The 18,377-nt window shown below is 58.9% G+C and overlaps 1 protein-coding gene across 3 annotated transcripts in view; it reads left to right on the top strand.

Moving 5' to 3' along the window:
- Positions 1–6,684: 6,684 nt before the first annotated feature.
- NECTIN1 (nectin cell adhesion molecule 1) overlaps positions 6,685–18,377 on the top strand; it is an 87,547-nt gene continuing 75,854 nt past the window's right edge. For all 3 annotated transcript variants that reach the window (XM_080567466.1, XM_080567468.1, XM_080567467.1), the window contains exon 1: positions 6,685–7,582. In XM_080567466.1, the coding sequence (XP_080423592.1) occupies positions 7,501–7,582 (82 nt within the window). In that variant the 5' untranslated portion in view covers positions 6,685–7,500. The remainder of the gene's footprint in view (positions 7,583–18,377) is intronic.

Here is an 18,377-nt window from a genome sequence, read left to right as displayed (position 1 = left end):
CGCGCTGGCTGTAGGGGCATTGCTCCATGTCCCAGCATCAAATTTACGCTCCCATGCTATTGACCTGAGGGCCTGCAAATGAGACAGGCCTGCACACCTCTTGGCTGCTTGCCCTGTGATCCGGAGATCAGGTCCCAGCAGAGCTTGTGCACGGAGAGAAGCCAATTTGTCCAGCTACTGGAAGCAAAGGGCTCGCTTCCACTTGCAAGTCTACAGCAAAACCTGATCCTGATGCAGATCCAAAGCAGAGCGTGTCAGTGAATTTCCAGCGCAGAAGAAATCTCTGTGGCTTTTCCCTCCTGGCTGACTGCAGAGCAGCTTCTACACCCCTCCGCCAGAAGGCTATTCTGGGTACCGGTTTGGGACTCTGTGTCCTGCCTTCCCCGCCACGCACGGGCATGGCCAAGGCTCTCAGGAAGGCAGAGCTCTGGTGCTGTTCAATAATGCATGCTATTTTCTAATACTGCAGCCGCTGGGGCTTGTGCACGCTGTGAGCGAGCTGCACCGGGGCTGGAGTGTGCATCGGTTCAGATGTTGGAGCTGAGAGACGAGCCTGGAGGAGAGCAGAGGCAAATTCCCTTGCCGGACCTCGTTAACAATGCCTGCAACACACGTCCTCTGAAATAGTTCTGCCGGTTCCGTTGTATATTTCCCCTCTGTTTTCCTTCCCTGTGTCACGGTATCTCTGTGAATGTCGCCTTCCACCCTCTGCCCAGCACCTCTGTGCAGGGCCATGTGCATGCACGATACCAAGGGGACACAGTCCCAAGGGCATGCACAATCCTGCACGCACACACAACCCCAAGCACACGTACAATCCTGAGTGCACGCACGATGCCAAGCACATGCATAATCCCAAGCACATGCATGATGCCAAGCACATGCATAATGCCAAGCACATGCACAATTCCAAGAACACGCACGATCCAAGCACATGCATAATCCCAAACTCATGCACGATCCCAAGCACACAAGATGCCGAGTGCACACACGATCCCATGCACTCATACAATCCCAAGCACACACACAATCCCAAGCGCACACACAATCCCAAGCACAAACACGATCCCAAACTCGTGCACAATCCCAAGCTCACGCATGCTCCCAAGCACACGCATGATGCCGAGTGCACGCACGATCCAAGCACGCACATGATCCCAAGCGCACGCACAACCCCACGCGCACACGCGGCCCCACACACACGCACGATGCCGAGCACACGCCAGGTGCCCATGGGGGATCCAGGCGCCCCTTTCCGTGCCCTCCTTGCCGCCAGCTCCTCCACCAGCACCCCCGGCCCCCGGCCCCGCCGCCCTTCCCACGGCCCCAGGGGCGCAGCGGGGCGCGGGGCCGGATCCTGCCCGGGCCGCGGCCGCCTCGGTGGGGCAGCGGCGGCGGCCCCGCTGACACTAGGTGGTGCTCGGCGGTTGTGCTTGGTGCTCTGCCCGCCCTATTTCCTCGCAAGGTGCCGGCCCGGCTGCAGCTGCGCCCCTGGTCCTGCAGCTGGAAGCCGGGAGGCACCTCCAGGGCGCTCGGAGAAGGGCTGCTCGCCCTTTTCCTCACCTGTCCACGGATGGAGGCTCCATCCCTTCCTCTGCCTAGCTCAGAGGGGAGCCAAAGCTAAAGGCACCTCCCCGCAGGATGCTCGGTGGCAATGGGACAGGATGCCCAGAAGAAAAGAGCAGACGGAATTGCTGCACGGTGCAGTTGTTTGTACTAGTTATGGATGCTGCCTGCAGCAGCGTTGTGCCCTCCAGCCCAAATTCAGCCCCAGTTTGGGGCTGTAGGGTTGGGACAAACCCAGAAGCAGTGGCTTGGCATTTCCAGGGGTGCTTAACACTCAAACCCCACAGCAGAACCCACACCGCTTTCTGCAGAGCTGGGATTCCTAACCTCCATGGTCTTCTTTTCTCCACGTATAATGAGGATTATGGAGTAATTCCTGCCTCACAAGGGGGTTCTGTGGGGATTGAGAGGGTTAAGGCACTCATACACTGCAGCAAGGCCAATATAAACCCTTCAATGGAGGGGGGACAGAAAAAAACACACTGCTGTTTGCAAACTGCTTAGAACTTGCATCGGCTTCCATTAACTGGAAGGCAATTTTCTTGCCAGTTCAGATTTAATTTCATCTCCAACTGCTGGCACTATCCAGAGAACGGCAGGACAGGAGCGACTGTCAGCCCTGAATTGCCTTCTGAAAGGATGGGGCTTTCAGATCTGCAGGAGTGTCTGCGCTCTGTGCGGCGTGTATGTGAGCGCATGTTGGTGTGTTCGTGTAAGCATGTAGGAGGCTGTATCAGGAGAGCTCAGAAGTGAAGCCAAGCAGAGAATCAGCTCTGGAAGCCCTTTGCACCTCTGATCCCTCATTGTTGACTGCGCCGCAGACACATTATGTGTGTTTACAGATGAAAAAGCAAAAATAAAACTGACGCTGGCTTTAAAATTCTGTTCAGCACAGCCTTCTGCACTGATTCAAAATGTTTATAAACACAGGAGTTAATGTAATCAGCACTGCAGCAAATACACACCAGGTACACGGCGGAGACAGGAGTGTCAAATGTGCTCCCAGCGCAGAATGACAGGCCTCTGCTGGGGGCTCTTCATCAAACAAAAGCAGCTGAAAAAAAATAAAAAAAAACAACACCGAGGAATGTTTTAAAGAGCATTTCTCCCTCCCCTTCTTCCCTCCTTCCAATCCCCTCTGGTAATCGTAATTGTAAAAAAATAATATAAGATACCGGTTCCCACTGAGCCTTTCAAGTCGCAGCGCTTGCGTGCGCACGGAGCCCCTGGAAAGCGGCCACTGCTCGGGGCGGGCACGGGGGCGCAGCCCCACATCGGTGGGGAACTGGTGTGGGGGGGCTCCGGGGGGACATTTCTTACTGGGGGGGCATTTCATACTGGGGGGGGGCATTTTATTCCAGGGTGACATTTCATTGCTGGGTGACATTTCACTCTGGGGTGACGTTTCTCCTCCATGGCAGGGCGACGGAGAGGCAGCGCTCCCCTGGGGGCTATCCATCAGCCCGGCCCCATTGTTCCCAGGCATGTGCTGCTGCTGGTCCTGGAGCAGATAGGAGCTGCTTCTACAAAGCTTTGGCCGGGTTATTGTGCCCTGACTCCAACCCAGCACTCTGCTCAGCCCCGGGGAGTGATGTCTATCTGCCTGCAAGGGAAGACCCCATCTGAAGGGGTTGTGTCGTCGCAGACCCCACACCAAGCCCAGCCTGCGTCCTCCTGCGTGTTTTCCGAAAGCCTGTGCTCGACCATGTCAGCCAGTGGGCAGGATTTGGGGAGGTGCACACGAAATGTCCTATTACAGCAGGTTGCTGCAGAGACGTTACCTCACATGTCGGCATCAGCAGAAAACTCTCGTGCCGGCTGAACAGCCAAAATGCTGGGTGAACAAAGCAGTGCTCACTACAAGCAAGCCCCCTTTTTTTTTTTTTTTTATTCAGCCAAATGTTGTTTCATGCTGTAATTGCAATTTCCAAGAACTATATTAGCATGACGATTTATATAAGTGCCGGCCAAGTTACTATACCACTTCTAGTATCTGTGCCTAAAGCAGATTTCACAGGGGGGTATAGGAAGGGGCTTGTACAACTTTGGGGGCTCTGTTCGGATGGCCAGCTGCCATCTAAAATGAGACTTCTGCCATCCCTGGATACCAGGAAGGGGTAAATAGCACTTTTGTACAGCCCTGGGAATGATTCTCCTTGCAGAAGGGGGGGATTCCTCCCAGCCCAGCCCTTCGGACTACCTGAAGCACCAGTCGGTGTGTTGGGTCGTATTTTTCTCTTTGTCTGTAGTAGAACATGTTTATAGATTCATGAAAGGGATTTCTGAGCCTCAGAGCCATGCATGTGCTGATGTATTAGGAGCAGAAAGGACAGGCAACCCTTGCAGCTCCTGCCCTATTGTTATTGCAGGCATAAAAAGTACTTAGGGCTCCTGCTCCCACCTCTCTGGCTTGGGACGAGCTTCAGAAACCCACTGCTAGGAGGGTTACAAACAAGGGAAAAAGAAAACCAGCTGATACAGCAAAGCAGAAGGCAGCCCCATTAGCCCCTCGGAGGCCATGCACACAGAGACCTCCCCAAATCAAAAAAATAAGTATGATGCAATTAAATATGTTACATATTATGATTTTCCTCCCTTAGAAATAACAAAAAACTGCCAAACCGAAGCATTCTGTTCCTGCCTTTCCTGCTCATGCAGAAGTCCCCTTGGGCTTCACGGAAATTTTGGACTCACAAAAAGCTGCAGAACAGGGGCCCCATGGCACTGTGTAATAAATCTTAGAAGTTAACAGCCAGAACTGTGCCAAATGTGATGGGTTTTGCTTTGTGCAGGATCATGAAAATAATACATTCTGGCTCAGTAAGTTAGGCCTGATGCACCAAGGCTAATGGCCCGCTGCTGCTGCTGCTGCTAACGGATTTACATTTTTGTCTCCTATGTTCGAGGGCTGTGATTTGGGAGGCCAAGGCCCGAGGCTCTATCAAACCTCCCCACGTTCCTGAAGGGAAATCCTAATTGTGCCCTAAATCCAGCCCTAAAGAGTCACCTTCCTTCGATCAGGCGAGGAGGTTGGAGTTTGCAACACAACATGGGGGAGCTTGGTGCATCCGCCACGACTCTTCTGAGCCACTGCAAGACCCCGGGAGCGGCGCTCCCCTTCCCAGCCCAGATTGGGGCAGTTTCGGTGTCGGTGAACCAACTCAGGATGTCTTTGTGGGGGTGTGCAGGAGGCTTAAAACAATACGCCGAGCTCTGGCCTGCCCCCAGCATCTCAGGTGCCGGTGGCAACACGTCAGAAAGGAGATGGGAGAGCATCGTGCTGGGAACAACGGGAGGTGGACGTGGGGGGCCTGGGGACAGTGGGAGACCTGCCCAGGGGAGCCATTTCTGAGCAAGGCTCTCTCTAAAATGGAGTCGGGAAAAGAAATAATGAGATCCCGTGGATCAAGGGTGAAACTGGCCAGATAAACAATGCGAGGACTGGAAAACCAAGGGCTGAAACTACTGCTGAAGGGTGCCGGGGGCTCTCCAGAGCTTCTCTGCCCACGAGGGCAGGGGTTGTGCTCCTGCAGCTGTGTGCAGGAGGCAGCAGGCACGGGGGCAGCAGCCTCTGCTCCGCAAGCAGGACCTCCAGAGGAATCCCACTGGCCCTAAAGCCCGTGTGTCTATTGACTAAACCTCATTACTACGTAATAACTTTTGTTATTTTAGAACAAACCTCGCATCCGGCTAATCCGCTTTGTTCCAGAGCTGCCCATCCTTCCCTTGAACGGGAATTAACTTCGAAGGGAATTAAAAGGAGGAGGAGACTGCTGGAGGGGTCCTTCGAGGTGTCTTTTTATAGCTGCTGGCTGCCCCCCCCCCCTGCTTCCCTTCTCCGCGATGTGTGGTATCCTTCCCCACTGCTTCTGTCCTTTTTTGCTTGCCAGGCATTGATTTGTTCCCGTGTTGTTCTAATGGAGCTTGAAATCAACAGGACTTTTGTTGTCGGTTGTTGTCGTTGTTGTTCACATCTTTGTTTGGGGTTCAGCATCCTCGGCGAGGCCGAGGCGGCTCCGTTCGCAGGCTAAACACCTCCTTAGCAAGGGAGCCACGAAGGCTGCGTCCGTGTCCACAAAACAAGGGCTGCTACAGCGCGGCAGAGCAGTGCCTCCCTCCTCCTGTGCTTCAGCCCTTGCGCTGCTTCTGAAGCCCTTCCCTTATCGAGGCGCGCAGAGTGTGGCCACAACAGGCTCCTTCTTCCATAAAAACGCTGTATATTGGGGCTCGCACACAAAATGTATGTATATTTATGAGTGTGGCTGCAGATTCCGTACGCCAGCCACATCCATCTCCCGCAGGGTTGATGTAAGGTGCATTTACCCGCCGTGTCGATGGCCAAGCAGGCGGCGTGCTGCCAGCAGCCATGTCCAGGCGTGCCACCACCGCCGGGGAAATTCGGAGGGCGAGCCTCCAGACCCCAAACCGGGGGGAACGGGGGACCCGCGGGCCTCCACCCCCCCGAAAGCTGGGTGATGAAGCAGCGGAGATGAGCTGGGGACCGGCGGAGGGGTGCCCAGCCTCTGCTTTCCCCCCCGCTTTGGGAACAAAAGGCAGCGGCGAGGAGGCTGCAGGGGAGGCCGGGAGGCAAGGAGCGAGGCCGGGCCTCGGCGGCGGCCTCCGGGCGGCCCCGGGCGAGCCTCGGGCGGCCGGGAGGAGGCTGCGGAGCAGGCAAAGAGTTAACGCAGCTCCCTCCTCCCTCGGCTCCGCACTGACATCACGGAGGAGAGGGCGAGCGCCGCCGCCTCCGCCCCGCCCGGGAGCGCGCGTGTGAGTGTGAGTGCGTGTGTGCGAGCGGCGGCTGCGTGTGCAAGCGGCCGGCCGTGCCCTGCGAGCCCGGGCAGAGCCCCTCGCCCGGCCATGGAGCGCCGCCACCGGCTCGCCCCGGCCCCGGCCCCGGCTCCGGCCCCGGCCCCGGCCCCCTGAGCGCCGCCGGGCTCCCGGCGCCCCGCCGAGCGGAGGCAGCGGCCGGGGGCTGCCCAGCCCCGCCGCCGGAGCCACGGCACGGCCCAGGGCTGCTCCCTGCTTCTCTTCGGCTGCTTTACACCCCTCCAACCCCCACCCCCCCACCCCCGATTTGATTTTTTTTTTGGGGGGGGGAAGCTTTTCGGTCCTTTTTTTTTTTTTTGGAAGCTTTTTGCCTTTTTTTAAAGGTTTTTGCTCGGTTTTAAACCTTTTTCCTCTTTTTTTTTAAACCTTTCTCCTCTTATTTTTAACCTTTTCCCTCTTATTTTTAACCTTTTGCTCTTCTTCTAAACCTTTTCCCTCTTTCCTTAAACCTTTCCCTCTTCTTTTAACCCCTTTCCCCCCTTTTTCCCCTTTTTTCTAACCTTTCCCCTCTTTTTTAACCCTTTTTGCTTCTTTTAACCTTTTTTAACCCTTTTCCTTTTTTAACCCTTTTCCTTTAACCCTTTTCCTTTCTTTTACCTTTCCTTCTCTTTTAACCTTTCTCCTTTTTCCTTTAACCTTTTTCCCTTTTTTAACCCTTTACCTTTTTTTTTTTTACCTTTCCTTTCTCTTTTAACCTTTCTCGTTTTCCTTTACCCTTTTCTCCCTTTCTCCTTTTTTTTTCCCCCCTTTCTCCTTTCCTTTTTAACCTTTTTTCCTTTTTTATCCCATCCTTTTTTTTTTTTCGGTGGATTTCCCCTCCCCTCCCGGCCAGCCCCTCGGACGTGCTCGCTCCCCGGCGGAAAGCACCGCGCCCCGCCGAGCCCCGGGGACCCCGCGGATGTGCCAAGCTCCCCCCGGACCCCAAAGCCTCCTGCCTGCTCTCCTGCCGCCCTCACCGCCCCTTTACCCTCCCGCACCTCCATTTTTTCCTTTTTTTTTTTTTTTTAAAGCAGCACCGCGGGCGGGGAGGGCTGAAGGGGGGGGGGGGGGGGGGCCAGCGACGCTGCCAGACCGCCCCTTGCCCATTTCTCGGAAGGAACTCTCATGGCTTCACAGCTGCACACAAGTTGCCCTGCATCTTGGTGGACTATCGGAGTTTGCATCCTGGCGGCCGCGCTCTCCCCAGGTGAGCCGCTGCCGGCCGGACCCCCCCCGCTCCGGGCTTGGGGCTCTGCGGGATCGGGGCAACCCCCGGGGGGGGGGTTTGGGACGTTTTGGGGGGTTAAAGGGTGCTGGGAGGGACGGGAGAGGCTTTTTGGGGTGCGCCTCTGGAGCAGGTGTGGATGCATCTGCCCCGGGGGTGGGAGGGGGTCGGGGCCGGATCCCCCCCCTTGGTGTGGGGAGGAACAAGGCGATGGTTTGTTTGGGAAGCAGCTGCAGGCAGCGGGCTCCCCGGCCCTGCGAGCCCAGGCGGTTTTGTTTTTGCTTTTGGGATCGAGCAGACGGCTGGCGAGGCACGGCAGCCGGGCTGCCCGGGGAAGGGAGCCACGAGGCTGGGTGCTGAGCCCAGATGTTGCGGGAGGAGACAGCGAGGTTTCAGCCGGCCCCAAAGTGCCCCCCCCCAACACACACACACTTCCCACGGGCCCTTTTGCAGAGGAGCTGGGCTGCTCCCGGGTCTCAGACCTTCCCCGGCTTGCTTTGTGCTTGGCGTGCCTGGCTGGGGTTGTTGGGAAGGAGATGGGCAAGGATTCGGGCCGTGTCCCCAGCCGGGGCTCGGTGCCGCCCTGGGCTCCAGCCCAGCTCTCAGCAGCGGGTGGGTGACCCGTGTCGTAACGTGCCCGGGGAGGGGGGTTCTTCTGCTGCCACGCAGAAGGGGTTAACGCCATCCTGGAGGGCTGTGGAAACGTTCCCGTGGCAGGGCGACCAGCACTTCGGGTTTGCAAGGCTTGTGAACGAGCTGGGAGGCGAAAGCAGGACGCCTGTTTGCTTTTTCGAGGCGATCTGGGGGTGGCTGGGTCTGGAGCGGGGGCAGCGGGCGCGTGTGCCACCCCCGGGCAGGGGCGAGGGACAGCCTGCGTCTGCAGAAGTTGTGGTGAGGACGGGGGGGCAGTGCCTCTGTTCCTCCTCTCTTGGGGCTAGAGGAGCGGCCGGGCTGGCTGGGCTGTGAGCTGGGGCTGCGGGCAGCAGGGCGTGAGCCAAAGCTCTGGCCACCAGGGCAAACGCCAGGGCCCGGGGGCTGCGGGTGGCGGCAGAGCTGGAGGTGGCATCAGCCCGGGCACGGGAGGTGGGCAGAGCGCAGTGCCGGGGGGGGTCCGGCTGAAATGGGTGAAGGCAGAGGTGAAATGGGGGCTGGCTGGTCGAGAAACCGGGCGGCTTGGTGAGAGGGGAAAGGTGAATGAAGAGAAACCGGGTCTGGGTAATGCCTCTGTACTGCCGGTACAAAGGGATCTGCTGTGCATTGCAAAAAGGGGTGATGGAAGGGACAGCCTCGGGCTCCCTGCACTCCTCTGTGCTCCAGGCAGGTGCCTGGCTGAGCTCTGGAGGAGGCTCAAAACTTTCCGTGCAGTTCCTACCAGGGGCTTCCCTCCCTCCTGCCCCTCCACCAGGCAGCCCCGTGCGCCAAACCCTCCCCACGGCCCTGGGAAAGGCGCTGGGGCTGCAGTGACGCTGCGGTGACTGTGCCAGGTTAACCAGAAGGGGTTTATCCTCCCCCAAATCCCCGCAGGAATTGCTTCCACCGAGGAGAGACACTCGGGGGCAAGCCTGGCATTTCACCTTGCCCTGCCACAGGAGACTTCTTCTCCCCACCTCTTCTATTTCTGGCTGCTGTCGAGGCGCTGGCAGCACTCAGACAATCTCGTCTCCTGCCACTCCGCGGTAGCCCGGCAGTTTGTCCTGCCCTGACAGCTCTGCCGGAGCGAGCCGGCGCTGGGTGCACCCAGAAAAGCAAAGGGCACGGGCAGGAAAAAATCCCTCCCGACCCCATCCGTCGGGATCACGGGGTGCCCTGCAGCCTGCGTGGGCGCCGCTCTCGGCTGGACCAGTTCGGTGGTGGCTGCAGCACGCTTGTGGACTGGCTGGTGCTCTGCTACGCGTTCGTTCGCTCGTCCCTCCCAGTCATTCGGGGGCTTCTGTGGACGCATCCCGGAGCTGCGGGGAGGGAGCAGCACGTTATGGTGCTGCACAAAGCCACCCCGTGCTGACGGTCCTTGCTGAAGTTTGGCTCTGGATGGCACACCGAGGCAGGTTTGGCAGTGTGTTGTGCCAAAAGAAGCTGGGGGGATATATGGAACAAGCCATATGGGAGCTCCGAACGCAGACGGGCTTGCTCATCAAGGAGAAGGGGAGAGGGTAACTTAGGATTCTCTGCTAGAAGTGAATTAGTGGCTGCGGGCTTTTTTTGGAAAATGCTGTTTGGTACCTAGCACCGGAAGGATGGGAGGAAGGCAGGAGACACCACGGGCTTTCTGGAAAACATTTGTGCCCGTCCGATCAATGCCATTTGATTTTTGTCCCCGTCCACGCACACCGCTTCCCCTTTCTGCCAACGCTGCTGACAAGGAAATAGTTGCCCGCTGTAGCAGCTGTAAGGAGCCCCTTATAAAATCTGTTTTACAAATCGTGCTCAATGCAGTTGTCTCCATCATCCAAAAAGGGTTCAGAGCAGGGTTCCTGCAGCCTTCCATGCACGTCTGCCTGCCTGCCCGCCTGGGGCCCCTAGCCAGGTCCCACACGGCTGTGGGATCAGGGTGGCAAGGTGTTAGTGCGAACAGGGGCCGTGGTAAAGCCGTAGGGTGCTGGGGAGGGAAGAGCCCCGCCAGCTGATTGTCAGAGGCTACGAACACTTGTGGTTGGATTTATGCTCTGCAGGCTTTAACAACCTGCCCGTGTATCCCCGCATGAAGCTCGGTGCAGCTCGGGGTGCAGCCACGAGGAGCGGAGGCCCTGTTTTTGTCCCCTCTGGCTGGGGACAAATTCCTGCCTGCCATCGCCGGGCTACCTCTCGGGCTCAGGCAGGGCCCTGCGAGTCTTCCTCTGCGAAGTGCTTTGAGATCCCCAGCGGGGGAGAGCCGGGGAGGTGTTGGAAGCCGTGGCGTGGGTTTTTTTCCATCGCGGCTCTCGAAAGCGGCACTGGCTGACCCAGGCCTCGGGTCAGACGGGGCTGCAGCTGCAGGGCGGGCTCCTTTGGGGAGATGGGGCAGCTCTCAGGGCACGGGCAGCAGTCACAGCGTGCCGCTGCAGGATCCAGTCCGTCCTCTTTAATGTCCCAAAACAGCTTCCAGAAGGCCAAAAGTCGCCAAAGTTTTGTTCGGCCTTTGCTTTGTTCGTTTTTATTCGTTTCTGTCCTCCTGAAACTCCAAAACGACAACACCAGGGTATGTCAGGAAGCGAGGCAGTGCCCTTTGCTGATGTTTTCTCATTAAACCCGGCTCGCTGCAGGGGAACCGACCCGGCGAGTCCTCACCCGGCGCGAATTGGTGAGCGAGGCTGGGAGCCAGCTGAGCCCCCGAGCAGCCGTGCTCAGAGCCGGGGCACGGCCGTAGTTTGTGCTCCTTGCTCTCTCAACCAGCAGCACTAATCAAGCAAAAACCCCCAGCCTGATGCACACAGACCCATCCTCAAAGGGCTGTGCAGAGGCAGGGACGTCGCCACGTTGTGGCTAGCGCCAGTCGGGTGCTTGCAGCCAGCTGGTGGCCCACGAGGTGCCGGTGGCGGCAGGGCCGGGCGCATCCCTCCTCGCGTCGCCCCTCCTCTGGGCTGCAGCCGGGCCAGCTGCGACGCCGAGCTTGCAGGGAGGCACCCGAAGGATCCTCTGGGCACCGCGCACGCCTCAGCTGAATCACGGAGGGAACCAGAAGAGCCGGTTGGCGTGACCTGCTTCCCAGGCCCGCGCGTCCACGGGCACCCCGCGCCCTTTGCTCGGGCCACTGAGGCTGGGGACAGCGGGGACAGCCCATCCCAAGGCGGGCACAGCAGCCACAAAGCCAGGGGAAGGCTCTTTCCCACTGGCAGCACCCCGGGGAGCTGCACAGCACCGCCAGCCCCGGGGGGAGACGGGGACAGCACCCGGGAGAAGGACTTTTGGGAAGAGCAGAAGGCTGCAGTGAGTGCTGCAGGGAGGAGCTGCTCGCTCCTCGGATGGACAGCCACGGTCCTCAGGCCTCTGAGAAGAGGTTTGCATCTTGCAACATCATTGCTCAAGGTTGTGGAGGCTCTTGCTGCCATTTTCACAGGCCAGCAAGGCGCAGCAGTGCGAAAAGCAAGAGAGGGACACAGGGACTGCGACCCGCACAGCCCCTGGAGATGTTGCATTCAAAACCACGTCGTTAAATGAGGGCAGCGCTGATGCAGGGTGAACTGGTGCCGCCAGCCGCTGGAGCTGGGACCCGGTTTGCACGTGAGACACCTCCGGTGTTAATTACCAGAGCCCCGCCGTCCCAGCACAGAGAATTCAGAGCTCTGCACCGACCCCAGATCGATATTGCAGGTGAACGTTTGCTTAACTAAAGCACGAAGCCTCCCGTGAAACGTTCCTTTGCTTTCCCTCTAGCTGCTGTTGAGCTGCAGGCACCCTCCTGGCCTTTCGGTTTCCTCGGCTTCTCCCAGGGGAGGTTCAGGCCAGGGGAAGGTGACGCACCGAGTGTGCAAACCAGCCTGGCTCCATGGGGAATCCGTGACAGTGGAGGAACTCCTGCCCGAGCTGCCCAAATGCAGAAGTGTTGTCCGCGGGAGGAAGGACAGATTTGCCTGATCTGCAAGTTAAACCCCCGGGCAGGCAGACAGGCACCGCTCTGGCCTTTCACCATGCCCCCGTGCTGGGTTTCAGGTCCTGCCTTCCCACCGTGTCACGCACTAACAGGAGGGAAGTGAAAGTTGCAGGTTCAGGGGCTGTTGTTCTCAGCACCGAGTCGTGTTAATGCCCTCTGCTGCCGTTTCTGCCTCTCCCTGCCTCCATGGGCACCCAAGGAGTTTAAGGCACTGCTGTCCATTCGCTCTTTCTCCTCGTCCCTGGGGCTGATGCAGCGTTTATACCGGCTGGCATCGCAAAAGCTGCAGCGGCTCTCGGCTCTGCAGCAGTCCCGAGGCAGACGAGCAGCAGCTGCTGGCGTGAGAGGGGGAGCACGAGCTGCAGTCCCTGCTGCGTGCCCGTCCCAGGCTGCTCGTGCCCCACGTGGCACGGGTTTGGGGAGAACCTGGCCAGCGTCGCCGGTCCCTTTGGCTTCGCCATGGCGTGCTGGGGCTGGACCCAACCTGCTGAACCTTCTCGTCTCCATTCCCCTGCTCTGGAAGGGAAGGTGCTGAAGGAGGTGACCGAAAACCACCGCACGGGGCTGGCCGTGTGCCTTCCCGACTGCAGGAGATGGCAAAGTGGCTCCGTCTGCTCCCAGCCGTGCAGGAATGTTAGGGACAGGCCCACAAATCACATCACTGCCTCGCAGCAGCGGCAGGTACCAGATGGGCCACCTGGCTCGGAGACAGAAGGTGCTCCCAAGCCTGGTTAGCCACGAGGGCTCTGCCTCCATCTCTCTTCTCAGCACTTCTCTTTCTACTTGGGAAAACCCCGTAAATCGGACCGAGCTCGAGCCTGTTTTTCCTTTCCCGTGGAAGATCCCTTCCTCCCCCTGTGCTGGAGGGAGGCACCCGCAGGCAGGAGCAGGACAGAGGGGCCGTGCAGCCCGCAGCTGGTGGCCAGCATCCAGCCCCGCCGCGCTGGGGACAGGCGAGGGCGGCTCCGCGCACAAAGGCGCAGCTGCGTGGGAGGCACGGGGCTGGCACCGAGCACCCCGCGGCCACCTGAGAGCAAACCCAGCCTTGTCGGGGGGGTCGGCACGGGCTGCCGTGATGGAGGGTCCGTGGCCACGTTGTGCAGAAACAGCTTTCAATTCTTATCCACCAGCGGGATACCCCTGGACTGAGAGGTGTGCTAGTTGGGAAGGGTTTCAGTGCTCATTTTCACTGAGAGACGGCCCGAGGAGGAGGTCTGGGGGCAGAGCTCTGGCTAAGGACTCGGTGCTAACATGTAGAAGAGGCCGATAGGGCTCGAGAGCCCAAGCAGAGCCCTTTGATTAGAGGATGTTGTGCCGAGTGTCCTAGCAAAGCCGGGGTTACACACCGTCCCTGATGGGCAGAAGTCATAGACCAGGGGAGAGTTTAATACGATGAGCGGGGATTACTGGAGGCAAACACAGAGAGCTGGCTAGGTGAGGAGAAAGGTCAGCATCTCCGTCACCGTCTTCTCATGGTTTCTGTGCCGAGCAGCTCAATATTTCGCCGCGTGAGACATGGCAGCACTCGGGGCAGGGGCGAGCAGCGAGGGCGGAATGAACCCTGCCCGTCCTTGACCAGCCCAAACAAACTGCCTGAGCTCAGAGTCCGGGGCTGGGTGAGCTGTCAGTGCCCCGTGGCGTCACGGCTTCCCCCTAGCCCAAACCCACGGCACTGCCGGAGGTCCCCCTGCCTTGAGACCTCTCCTCGTGCTCCCCTGGGTAGGGGCGAGAAGCAGAGAGGTGGTCCTGGAGTGCAGCAGCCCCAGCTCTCCCAGCTCCAGAGCCACTGTGTCGCAGGCTGATGTGTGCTGCATGCCCACGGAGTAGATGCCAGGGCAGGCAGGGGGACACCTTGGTGCCAGCACCTGAAATATCCTTGCAAAGCCTGCAGTCAGGAACACATCGGTTGCACTGGGGAATTAAGTTGCATCAAGTTATGGCTACTTCTTTCATGGTGAGATGTGTATAATGTTGTTGTTTCGTTTTTTTTTTTGACTTTCCTGGGTTAGGTAATAAGCACTGAGACCCCTTGTAGCCCAGCCCTGAGTCACCTGCCCACCAGAGCCCTTGTGCTGATGGGCTGCGTAGCCTGGGGGAGAGCTAAGTCTGGAGGAAATGTTAAGGATGGATGATCAAAGTCTGTTCAGGGGCTGGAAGTGCACACAGGAAAAATATCTCCCCGGCTCCAAGTTGCTCCCAGCACGCAGGCTGCCCTCGCACTGCCGCTGCTCCTGCCCGTGTCGCCTACCCAAGGCCTGCGGCACTTGGGGCTGTCGTGGTTTGGCGGAGCCCAGCGGAGGCGACGGCACGAGCCGGCGGGTGCTGGGGCTGCTCGTGCTCTTCCCATCATCAGCGGCACCGGCACGGGGGCTCGGCACCGACCAGCTTTTTGGGGACGCGGGGGGGAAGCGAGGCTGTGCCCATTTATAGGCATTTGGGACAGGGCCGTGTCGCACAGCAGCATCCCTGCCATCTCCTAATTCGGATCAGCTGCCGCAGTTTCCATGGGATACGGGACCCCTCCGGGCTCTGCTGGCAGTGCTGCTGGGTGCTGTAGTCTGTGGTGTCCCCCCCCCTGCTGGACACGCTGGAGCTGGGGATCTCGCTTTGGAGGGATGAGCTCGTGTTCTTGGATTTTGGGGCTGAGACCTGGGGGTTAGGGGCTGAACAGGGTGGTCCCAGCGAGCCCGGGATGGAAACCTGCAGGACCACCGATCGTCACGGCTTCAAAGCCAAGTGCTCCGCTCCTTGTGTCAGAGTGCACATGGTTTCTTACGAAAGCCTTTAGAAGAAGCTCCTGGCTTTTCCCTTTGAGGCCACGGTTATGAAAGGCACTCGTGCACCAACACGTGAACCGACACGCAAGCACCACTTCTGCCCCGGTGCTTGCCCCAGCGCGGGCACGTCCAGCCCGCGGGCAGCGCTCCCGGCTCCCCGTGCTGCTTTTCCCCTGGGTCCCGGGGGTATTCAGAGGAGGGGACGTGCTGCCATGGCTCGGGACACCTGCAGCACGGCCCAGCTCAGCTCCTGCTGCAGGGGGACGCGAGACCCAGGCAGCAGCATCGCCCTCCTGCAGGCAGGGCACCCCATGTGGGACAGCCTCTGGCCATCCACTGCATGCTGCAAGGGGACCTGCACGCTGGAAGGGGACCTGCATGAGGCCTGAAGCTCTCTGGTGCAAGTTTGGTGCAGACTTTTACTGGTGATGGGTCTGAGCTTGCCAAACCTACCTCAGCGGGATCCCAGGGACGGGGCAAGGCTTAGTGGGATCTCCTTGCAGAGGGATGATTGCAGCGCGCTCTGATCTCGGGAGGCAGCTTGTTTGGGGATTTGCTTGGTGCTCTGATGTCTAATGGGTGTGTTCGTGTATCCCTTTGATACAGGCGGAATGGGATCCTCCTGGGAGGATGGCAGCAGTCCTGGAAGGAGGTGGGAGGGATGGGAAGGAGAGAGGCTTGCACAGAGCACAGCTCGTAAAAAGGGGAATGCTGTCAGAGCCCGAGGACCCGGGGGCAATTAGGGGCTGAGTTACGCAGGAGGAGCGCGGCAGCGGTTGCAGAGGATAGGGATGCTCCAGCAGGGTCTGGTTTATCCTCAGGAACCCAGAGAGCAAGGCTGAGGACACTGCGTGTGGCCATGCAGGGCTGCTCCACCTGCGCTTGGCCAGCCACCGACGGGATTTCCTAGACGGCTGCCCGAAAGGGAGCCGGCCCCGCTCCCCGCTCTGTGCAGGGACGGAAACGCTAACCGGCAGGGACATTAAAGCATCAGAAATTAAAACTGGCGTGGTGATTCAGCACAGGGTGCCGCCTGCATTCCCCTGCCCCAGAGCCCAGGTGGCCTTGCCACGCAGCAGGGCTGGGACGTGCTGCTCGGGGGGGGGGACACCATGCGGGGCTGTGCCAGCTCCAGGGCCACGTCCTTCACTCGACATCCAGCAGCAGGTCCCTGCGCCTGGCCCCGCTGCGTCTGGTTACAGGCTCGGGCTCCCAGCCCAGTAACCCTGGCTGCTGATCCCGTGGGGGTGCCGGGTCACCTCCTGTCCCCTGGGACCTTGTCCCAGGCACAAGCAGGGGCAGCGCCGGAGTCACCCCCCAGGATTCAGAGGAGCTGCTCTGCCTTTGGGACTGATCCAGCTGGGAGGTGCACCACAAAGTTGCCCGTGGGAGAGCCCCCCAGCCCCCAGTCCTGCTGGGAATTCGGCTTCGCAGCCTGCAAGAGCAGGATGGGGATAGGAACGAATTCTCCGGGGCTGATTTTTCCACTTATCACTCTCTAGAAAGAATATTCTTTCTTTCTTCCTTGGCATGGCAGGAACAGACTTTCAAAAATGTATCCTGATTTTTAAATACTCTTTTCGCCTGTGGTGTAAATACTAAAATGTGTTTTTTTTTTTTTTCTCTCCCCTCTCTCCCGGAGTTTAAAAATATCGCTAGCCTGGGGAGGTGCATCTTTCAGCGAGATTTATAACGGCTGCTCTCAAGTGATGTGGAAAATGAGCCTCCCTCTGCCCCATCCAGCCTGGCACCTTCCAAGAATTTATTTCCTTTATTTGCGTGAGCCTAGGAATACTTAGAGGCTGCATCTCCGCCCAAGCACTCTAATTATTTAAGTTTTGTTTATGGCCAGGCTCTGGGGAGGCGAGTAGGTCCGGGCTGCCAATCCCTGCCTCGTGTGGGTAATGCAGCCCTGCGTTACGCCGCTTGATAATGCCCAACAAATCCCGGGTGCTGTGCCTGCTGGGCATCACCCCGGCTCCGTAAATCGGTCGAGATTTCGGTGTGGGATGTGCGTGGCCTCTGCTGGGCAGGCTCTGCAGGCTGGGGGGAGTTGCGGGGCCGGGGGCTCAGCCCAGTGCTTGGCACCACCCTTGGGTGCTCCCCGACCTGGCCGCAGCCCTTGGGTGCCTCGTACGGGGCGGCGAGGAGCGCCCTGAGGAGCGCTCAGGAGCGAGCGAGCGGGATTTTGGTTGCATTATGACAAGTGATGGGGAGACAGAGTGAAGGCTGTAGGCTGTCTGCCTGCTGTAATTCCAATTAGCAGGGGTAACGTGGGCAAAGCCTGGCAGCTGAATTGATCCCGACTTTGTACAGGGAGAACCCACAACACGTTTTGCAAAGGTCCCTGGGCATGGGGCTGTACACATGTGCTGCCGTGACAGGACAGAAGCTGGGTATATCTGTATTAGATCGTCATGCCAGAGCCAGCCAGGTAAATAAACCCTTTCTAGGGCTGCTTTTGCCTCAAAATACGCTGCGAAATGGCCTTGAGCCCCGTGGGACTGGCTGCGCACGGGGCAGGATGGCATCTGGGCGGGCGTGGGGTTTGTCCGGACGCAGCCGCTCCTCCAGACAGAGCGCACCCGGGTGAAGTCACCCGGCAGCCATCTCCTCATGGTGCTGGGGAACAAAAGCTGCTCGGAAGGGGGAGGAAGGAAGGAGGGGGAGTTTCCCTCTTGCTCTTCAAGGCGACCCGGCAAGGTCGGAGCGAGGCCCGCTGGCGGAGGCCGTGGGCAGGCTGCCTGTGCAGATGCTGCCTCAGCTGTGCCCTGTCCGCGGCTAAGGGGAGGACTCCAGCTCGCAGCTCTGCTGATATCGATCCGAGGCCTTTCACTGGCTCTAAATTCACCTCAGAAATATAAGGCTAAAGTCATACTTTTCAGATATATGTATATTTTTCGCATCCTTGACGTCCCAGCGCTGCCGTGCCCGCAGAGCACCTTGCAGGCCCGTGGTGCTCGCTGGCAGCGGGCGGACCTGCCGCCTCACGCCGACTTCCACCGGGCGTGAATCAGCTTTTACTTCAAGGGAAAGCTTGGCCTGGAGGTGATGGCAAAGGCAGGCTGAGCTCAGAAGGGCTGGCAGCGTCTCTTGGCTTTGCCACAAGCTCCCTGGAATATCCTTGGCTAGCTCCGTTCGCCTCCGTGTGCCTTGCCCTGTCCAAAGCCGCTGCTGGCTGTCCTCGTCTCCTACCCTGCATCTGCAGGGCTCCTTGCCGTGCCCACGTGCCTCCCTTCAAGCAGGAGACCATCTAAAAAGCACGGGGGAAGGCGACTCCCCTTTATTCTGCCATTTTCCCCAGCAGCCGAGATCACACAGCTCCTTGCCCAGGGATTTTAGAAGACATTTAGATTTTAGAACTGTTTTGCACAATTTGCACAAATCCTCTGCCAGGGCAAAGGCCGGACCCGGTTTCTGAGTGCGTGGTGCA

Source organism: Anser brachyrhynchus, assembly GCF_964034855.1.
Source record: "Anser brachyrhynchus genome assembly, chromosome: 25".
Lineage (NCBI taxonomy): Eukaryota > Metazoa > Chordata > Aves > Anseriformes > Anatidae > Anser > Anser brachyrhynchus.
This window is presented reverse-complemented; position numbering and strand designations above follow the sequence as displayed.